Source organism: Nicotiana tabacum, chromosome 10 (assembly GCF_000715075.1).
Source record: "Nicotiana tabacum cultivar K326 chromosome 10, ASM71507v2, whole genome shotgun sequence".
Classification (NCBI taxonomy): Eukaryota; Viridiplantae; Streptophyta; class Magnoliopsida; order Solanales; family Solanaceae; genus Nicotiana; species Nicotiana tabacum.
In genome coordinates, this window is record NC_134089.1 from 117,952,782 (window position 1) to 117,962,154 (window position 9,373).

General features: G+C 35.2%; 1 protein-coding gene across 1 annotated transcript; it reads right to left on the reverse strand.

The window, feature by feature from the left end:
• Window positions 1-1,507: 1,507 nt before the first annotated feature.
• Window positions 1,508-6,926, reverse strand: LOC107775939 (mitogen-activated protein kinase 19-like). The gene is made up of 10 exons (XM_075223234.1): window positions 6,454-6,926; window positions 5,497-5,905; window positions 5,230-5,357; window positions 5,019-5,078; window positions 3,704-3,853; window positions 3,448-3,603; window positions 3,127-3,338; window positions 2,924-3,025; window positions 2,450-2,592; window positions 1,508-2,217 (listed from the first exon to the last, which is right to left on the reverse strand). Exons 1-10 carry the CDS (start codon window positions 6,475-6,477, stop codon window positions 1,790-1,792), a joined length of 1,812 nt encoding a protein of 603 aa, XP_075079335.1. The 5' UTR covers window positions 6,478-6,926; the 3' UTR covers window positions 1,508-1,789.
• Window positions 6,927-9,373: the final 2,447 nt, after the last annotated feature.

Below are 9,373 nucleotides of genomic sequence, written 5' to 3' on the forward strand. Positions count from 1 at the left end.
AGACAGTAAATACAGAGAGCAAGTTATTAATGAAGAAGAAATAAATTTGTCATATCAAATACCTTCTTTCAAGAATTATGGGCACTGTGTTGATAAATTTGTTATATCTTGGCAGCTAATGTGAGGTGATAAGCCTCTTGGTAGTATAGGATGAGAATGCTAAAGAAAGTAAACATGGATTTGTTAATTAGTAAACATATTCATATAATCATAACCCTTTCCACGAGAAACTGGATCTTGCTTTGACGAAGGCTGCATGAACATGCTTCTGCTGCTGATATATCATAACAATACAAGAGTGGAAGACTTTCAAAACTAAGTGCTAGTAGTTTCTACGAACATGGGAGCCATGTCAATTAGGCAGAAGTAGATATTAATACATCATATATGCAGTAGATGTGGAAGAAGGAAGTCGGGAAGAATCGTTACTTCTTTCATCTCAGAAATACACATGGACCATCTGGTGGAATATCATTAACAGAAGAGGGGAATGCTGAAAACTGCAAGTGTTTGGTTCGAATATGGATGTTCCATTAATTAAAGAAGGGAACGATCCAGGAACTAGGATATTTCATGTTCATGAAGATTCCTGGTTCGAATCCTAGCTACAGTGCTCAGCGTCAGCTAATCCTTTCCAACTTTGATTGGCAGATTTACCCCGAAATAAGATTATGGCATATAATAGTAAGATGAAGATGTCAGGTCCTTATCCTAACTACAACACTCTGTGTAATCACATTTTTATTCCAACCTTGGTGGATAGGTTTATCCAATAATTGTGATATAGGCTGTAGAGTGTAGAATTTTGTCTGATAGATTAGTCAAGGAGAACTTAAGCTGCCATGATACTACTCTCCCCATAGCTTCGTAAAAATAGCACAGGCTAGCTAGTATTCGAACTGATCATTCAAAAATAGCCAGTATTTGCAAAGTCATTGAAAAATAGCCACTATTTTGTTACAATACGGAAAATTCCAACATAATATACTGGAGATTGGTGTGCCTGTGTATGAACTTCCAGCATATTATGTTGGAACTCCAACACGCAGAAAGTTCCAGTATAATATACTGGTGCTCCAATCTCCAGTATATTATGCTGGACCGGTATTATACTGGAACTCCAGTATATTATATTGGAGTTCCAATATAATTTATTGGAACTCCAATATATTATACTGGAGTAATTTTCCGAATTTTGAACACTGTTTTCGTTCAGATTTATCTTTACATGAAAAGTGACTAAATTTTGATTACTTTCGAAACTGTGACTATTTTTGAATGACTAGTTGTAAATCTGGCTATTTTTGAATTTCTCCCCTCCCCATAGCTTCTGATTGTCCACCAGTCAAGAATTATTGGCCATCCATCGTTTTAAGTAACAAAAATTTTCATTATTTCTGGCTTGCTCTCTTTTGATGCTTAAGGTTGAATAGATTTCTTTTTCGTTTAATATCTTTCTCACTATAGGCAGGAAATAGGCAGAGTTGAGCACATGAAAGTAAAGGTCTGTCAGAGGAACAATTTTTTCCCTTCATTAATATCAATGACGCAGTACCTATATATATACAGGGGCATAAATACTAACTCAGCAGGGTACACACTAAGCTAAAGAATGCCTATTTAGAGACCCTGACTAATTCCATATCAATGATTTTTATCTACTGCGTAACAGATTGCTCTTCAAATCTCCCGTGCTGCTTGAATTGAGGAAAATGCACACCTTGAACTGTCTCAACTACAAGATGGATGTTGTCACTTGATTCAAAGACCATTAAAGATAGATAATCTGCTAGGTTAGACCATACTGAACGGTGCTAACCTCTCTGTGAGCAGCAACAGCAACAGCTGCAGCCCCGACTGCCCCAAACTGTGTTTGTGCCTGTAGTAGTTTTGCATCTATGGCAAGTTGACCTCCCAACTGTGCTACCTTTGCCTGTGTATGGTAGTACGGGTTGGTGTTCATATCGATACTCATACTAGCCGTCGACTTGGCAACCATGCACTGCCCAGGTTGCTGCTTAACTTGAGAGCGGTCCTTCTCTGCTTCGGCTCTATACTTCTCTAGATTTGCAGAATTACTTCTGAACAAATAATGTGGAGAAATGCCATGCGGTGGGAGGACAGGGTTCTGGGAATATACTCTTCCATCAGCGACTTCTTTGATGCTTCTGTCACCATCATATCGTAAAACCGGCCCTACTACTCTTCCAGGTTTGGCTGAAAAATGATCGAACTGGCTATTAGAGAAGAATCCAACATACATGCACCCCACCATCAAAAATATTTGGCAAGGGCGTTAAAAAGCAAATCCAATAAGCATTCAACATTCTCTAAGTTTCAGCATTACATATATACTTGTTGGGACACCACGTATATATGATCTTTTTGAAAACGTAGACATAACGTACATTATTGCTGGGAGTACCAGCACAGAAAATGTTAACCATACCTGTGGGTACTCGAGGTGGTGGTCGCAAAACCTTCTGGTCTGTGACTCTGACGCCAACAGTTGCCTTTTCTGTTACTTGCCTATGATCAAACATAGGGTTCTGTTGTGTTCTGGGGGGGATGGTACTTGAATTAACCGTAGATCTGCAACACATTTAAGAACATATGTGAGAAAGGCCCAGATAAACAGACTGAAAAGGAGAGAGCACAAGGGAAAAGGGTAGGAGCCACGCTCTCGGAGTCTCAGGCAACAGCTTTTCCAATTTAATGCACAAATTATTATTCCAAATCTGAACTTTCTCAGAAAGCATGAAAGTACATCTTCTTATTGTTCAGTCAGGCCACTTCTCCAGCAAATACAAAAATAAATAAAAGCTCTTTTTGTGGGAGAGATAAAGTGAAACGAAAGGAACATATTCATGAAGACAAAACCAACAAAACATCATGGAGACAAACACAACTAATGGACTCTTACCGTGGGAGAGAGACATGCTTTCGACCAGGAGGAATTACTGGACCACTTTTACCACTATTTTCCTCGAGATAGGCAAATTGCCTTCTGAAATTACCAATGGCACTGCATATTCAATGATTGTTAAAATATCAATCAGTAACTTAGACAAGATATTATGGTACAAGAAAACAGAGACAAGAAATAGTAGAGAAGTATATTACAACCTAGGATAGACAAAATTTGCCCCATCATTTCCAGCCATGTAGTCCTTCAGAAGCTGAGGATGGTACTCTAGTATCTCCCGAAATATTAGTTCTCTAATGTCCTCCTTGGTGACCCTACGCCGCTCAAACTCGAACTCCAGCTTCGAGATTGGTGGACTAGAAGGTTCCCTCTCAATCTTGGCCAGTCCCTTGAAGTAAGGATCAGCCAAAGCCTAAAAGATAGGAGGAAAAACACAATAAATGAGAATGAAATTAGATAGGGACAAGCACACAGAGATTCCATTGTAATCTTAACACCACTAATATATGAGGGAGAGTTACCTGTTCAGCAGTTGGGCGATCCTTTGGATCAAATGCTAACAGCCTCCGCAAAAGCCCGAGAGCCAAAGGATCTGCATTCGGAAATTTCTCGGTAAAAGGAACTGGGCTCTTTGTCCACATGTCTGTCAAATACTTCCTTGCCTTCTCATTGCGAACCTGCACTCAAGAGGGAATGCTCTTCAATCAATTTGTTGTCGAACAATGCTAACATAAAAAAAAAAAAAAAAAAAAAAACAAATAGACTGATGTCTCTTACCCCAGATACGATATCAGCTGATGGTGTCCCAAGAAGATCAGTAATCAAATCCAACTGGTGCACAACACTTTTGCCTGGAAACAATGGTTTCCCTGTCAGGACCTCCGCAAAGATACACCCAATACTCCAGATATCAATAGCAGGTGTATACTGCAAGGAATTCAAGCATGAATTAGAAGACAAATCAGCAAAAAGATCAGTAAAGTCCTGGTGAAAAATTGACCCAAGACCTAACACAATTACCTGAAGAATAGAAAAATCAACTTCCAGGAGAGTTCAATAAGTCCTCCCTGAACAAGAACGGTTTTAATCTACACATCACTATTTAATACACTCGGAACGGAACAAAAATCTGTTATTCTAACTAGAAAGCCCTTCCTTTTAACACTATCATTATACACGACATGGCAACAATACTGAATAACAAGTACCTTTTCACCTTTCTAAAGCATGGGGAAAAGGAGTCTTTACATGATGCCAAAACGGCATCTAAGCAATTGAATCCAGCAAAAACAGGCACGAAAATGCTCTGTGATTATGCATGAGCTATTGCAAGGTGGCTAATTAATTGACGACTAAATATGTAATCCTAAGGTACAAAATAAAACAACGCAAGGAGGGGTTTTGCGATACTTGACAACTATAATTTTTTTTAAAGTGAAAAGTATTCTGACATATTAAAAAAATCACCTAAGTCGAAATTCTAGAATGGAACTCATAGATAAGGTACAACATAAAACGTACTAGCTATTATCGGGGAGCTGAAACAAGCTGCACATTATTTGCATATATTACCTTAGAGAAGAAAGACCCACATAGCTAAATATGTAATCCTAAGGTACAAAATAAAACAACGCAAGGAGGGGTTTTGCGATACTTGACAACTATAATTTTTTTTAAAGTGAAAAGTATTCTGACATATTAAAAAAATCACCTAAGACGAAATTCTAGAATGGAACTCATAGATAAGGTACAACATAAAACGTACTAGCTATTATCGGGGAGCTGAAACAAGCTGCACATTATTTGCATATCGGGGAGCTGAAACAAGCTGCACATTATTTGCATATATTACCTTAGAGAAGAAAGACCCACATAGCTAAATATGTATAAGTTACAAAATAAAACAACGCAAGGAGGGGTTTTGCGATACTTGACAACTATAATTTTTTTTAAAGTGAAAAGTATTCTGACATATTAAAAAAATCACCTAAGACGAAATTCTAGAATGGAACTCATAGATAAGGTACAACATAAAACGTACTAGCTATTATCGGGGAGCTGAAACAAGCTGCACATTATTTGCATATATTACCTTAGAGAAGAAAGACCCACATAGCTCTGGTGCTCGATACCACCTTGTAGCAACATAATCCTGCATAATGTGTCACAACAAGACAAAAATGAAGAATGTTTTAGTCAAAATGAAGGAAAACGTTCACCATCTTAGTGATGCTTTAATACATGATCTAAACTAAATCCAAGTAACCCTTATATATGACATGTGAGCTAAAATGAAAGCTTACCGTCCAAAATATACTAGTTGGAGTATCACTGAATGCAACCCTTGCCAATCCAAAGTCACATATTTTGAGTTTACAATTCGCATTTGCCAATATATTTTTGGGCTTAAGATCTCGGTGGTACACATTTGCTGAAATGAATATATATCAGTCAGAACGGGGAATGGGGAAAAACAGGACCCTCATCCACGGGCTGAAAATAAACATCCTTAGGAAAAGTTAATGATATATCATCAATACTAAAAGTTAGTACATTCACTAGACTATCACCTGTGTGCATAAACTTCAATGCTCGCAGCATCTGATAGAGGAAAAATCGATGGTGCTCATGTGTCAAGTCATCGTTGGCCTTAATGACATGGTGAAGATCAGATTCCATAAGCTCAAAAACAACATAAATATCTCGAAATTCTCGTCTTGAAGGTGGTAACATGATTCGCTTAATTTCAACAATATCGGGATGCCTAAGAAGTCTAAGCAATTTGACTTCACGCAGAATTCGTATTGCATCAGAGATGTGCTCGAAAATATCAGTTATTTTCTTTATAGCCACTTTCTCTCCTGTATGAGTGTCAATGGCAGCACAAACTACTCCATAGCTTCCCTTGCCTATAACTTCCAAAATTTTATACCTATTCGCATCACCATACTCGGTGAAGAACTCCACTTCTTTGGAACTCTGTATGATCATTAACAAAGAATCAGAACATACATTCCATTGTAGTAAATATAAGATGAAATTTGTATGGTGCTCAAAATATATGTTAATGCAATATTCAAATAATATTCCTAGATGATCAACCTTTCAAGAGAGAGAAATAAGGATTAATTTGTAACTTGAATAGAGAATGTGACCAGATTTGAAAATTAGACCACACAATCATGAAATACTATTTCAGAGCAAAAAAGAGGCCAAGCAAAGAACTTAAGAATCAGATCACATTTCGAATTGACATAGTAGTTAGGATAAAGTAAAAATTTGGAATCAAGAAAACCAAAAAAAAAAAAAAAATGAAGACTCGCAGCTGAGTCAATCAGTCAATTATGGCTCAACTCTACCTAGATGGGTTCGGCTATATCCATTTCCTCTATATTTCATTTGAAAAAAATTCTGTCTTTTAATTAAGGCAAATTAGGGTTATCTAGGAAATATCAAATCAAGATCTCTCCTTTCTTAAAAAGAACAAAAAAAAAAAAAAATTGAAAGAGGACGAGAAAGAAAGAAACCTTCTTGCGATAATCTTGCTGCATCTTCAATACTTGTTAAACAATTCGGGGAAACCAATAAATTCCAAAAGAGGATATGTTGAGGGTATTAAACAAACAATGAGATCAAAAAAACAAATCCCAAAAAATTAGAGAATAAATGAGAATTTAGCCGCAGTTGCCCCAGCGACACCAACTACGGATAACCAAACGGCAGTCCCTCGTTATTCTCTCCCAAATCAGCACCAACTTACTCATCCACTTCTCAATTAACCCAACTTTGATTCTCTTCTAACACTAACACATACACACAATTAAACACTATCAGTTGAATCCTACAAAACTTTAAAGGAAGAAGTGTAACCCTTTTCGGGTTTTGGGAAGAGATGGAGCAAACAATTGAAGAGAAGGAAGAAAGGAGAGGAAATATGGGTGAGCTTTCGGGTCTTTTTAAAGGCAAGGAAAGCCTGTGCCTTTGCGTGTTTCTGCGGTTGTGTTTTCCCCTCTTTTTTATTTTTTCACTTTTTCCTTGTTTTTTCCCTCTATTTCTATTTCTATATTTCATTTGAAAAAGAAAAATTACCCAAATACTCTAAAACTTTATTTTATCAAAAATTGAAGTTTATGCGATATACTATTGGTCAATTTATTTAGCACTTTTTTCCTTTTTGTTTGTCCCTAAATATCAGGGCATATTTATATTAATAAAATCTAGTTAAAACATATTTATGCTACTGTTAAGATTTGTTTTGGTACAAGACTACTTTCAGTATTTTATAAATATATGTCCTATATGTCAAATATCTTTTTTTTACTTTTTCAATCTTTAAGTTAGATTATGTAAAACAAATTAAAACAGAGAGTATGCTTTTGGACGGTTAATAAAAATTAGGAAAAAGGAGTAAAAAAATATCATCCGTCCACTTCTCTCTACTACTCTGTCTCTGCTTCTCTTTTGTTGGTTTTTGTAGGTGCGAAGCATATTCGCAGAAGTCAAGCTATAGCATGTAATGTCATACCTCCCTATAAAATTATTTTTTTAAAAATTATGAAAGGCAATTTTTTTTCGTAACCAATTTTTATGTTATATTATAGTATATATTCTTTCAGAAATAGTCTCTCTATCTCTATAAAGATAGGGATTAAAGTCTGCATACACACTATCATTTTCAGATCCCACATGTGAGATTACACTGGGGTGGTTGTTGTTGTTGTTCTAATATGATATATGTCCTCACTATAGCAGCCAAAAAATATCGAGACAAACGAACTATTATAAAAATGTTTCACTGTACTTCAAAATCTTTTTTCTTTTTCTTTTTAGACTGAGACTATGTATTTCCTTTATTTATTAGATACCCAATGAAAGAATGTTTAGATAAACTTTTTCTGAATAAATGGTCTATGAAAGAGATTTAATGTATTTGGTAATGGTTTTATTATAGTTTATATTCTTAACCTTAATTAGTCACCATATTTATATATATTTTTTTTCTTCTTCTTTTAAAATCGGATTGCTCATTTGTTAATCTCGCCATAATAATGATTAATAGAGCAAGAATAATGTGCGATAGTATTCAGCATTACTATTATAACCATAATAATATAAAACTAATATCTATGCTCTTTACCATAAGATGTAGTTTGATTGCATAGGTAATGAAACTTCAACTTATTAGGTAAAAAGGACAAAATGTAGATCATATTGCGATCCGCAAGATAAGGATTTTGAATGATTTTTGGATTAATTAGCAAATATCGTGTAAAGATTACATAAAAAGATACTGAAATCAAGTTCATTAACGCACTTACCAAATGTTCCATTAGTACATTAATTTATTTACTTTGCTGTCTAACATTTTCGGGTACAGAGCATAATATCCCTTCGTATTTATTTATTTATTTCCTGTTTGCATTATCCTAATCCATAATGTACAGTATTGTTGTGTTGTCACTACAATGGAAAGTCAATTTCTACTTAATTAATGTTTTGTAATATAACCCGGAAGCTGTATATTAATTTTGTCAAACCATGCTAGCGTTATTAAGAGTAAAGACAGAGTCAATTAAATTGTAACCATTCAACCACCGTTAAAAAGTCTATAATGATGAATGGAATCCAACATCCACTTTTCACCTAAAAATATATTTTTGAAATAATCTTGTATTTTCCCTTTTTTCTTTCTTCAAAATTAATGCCCTTTTCTGCTCCTCCCCCTTTTTTCTCATAGAGCTTGCAAAGATTCAGGGTAAAAATTAGCGCAATTATATTTGGAATTAGATTGTACAATATAAAGGTCATAACTAGAGCGGTCAAAACGGGTCAGCCCAACCCACTCCAACCCAAGCCTCGTTGACTTTTAAATTTGGTGGGCTAGGACGAGCCGGCCTGTAATATGAATGGGCCTTAAAATGACCGGCCCAACCCACTCCTAAGAGGGCAGCGGGCTAGGGCGGGCCGATCCTTCAATTTTTTTTAGATTTTTTTTTTAAATCCTTAAATATGTTTTCGTGACATAGTCGATTAATCATGTAAACAACTTCTGTTTAGTTAGAGCGTACAAAAAAAAAACTTGATATTTGACGAGGAATCTCATAATTGAAATGCAAATTATCTATATCTCTAGCTCTTCTTTTTTAAAGTTACATAAATATTTTCTTAATACTTTTCTTTCATCTATATCTCTAGCTCTTTTTTTTGTATTTAAAATTGATCTTTTTCTATACTAAAGAGTAGTTAAATATTAATAATATATTAAAGTAATCCAAACTGATCATTGGCCACTTAAAGTATATTTTCGTTTGAAACAAAGATTATTATTGGCCACCTAAAACTTTTTGAGTTCTTTATTAATTAAGCAAAAGAAATTGTAATTTTGTAATATTACATGCATGTCAAAAATCTAAATTCTAATTGATATGGAAGGGTAAATGAACAATC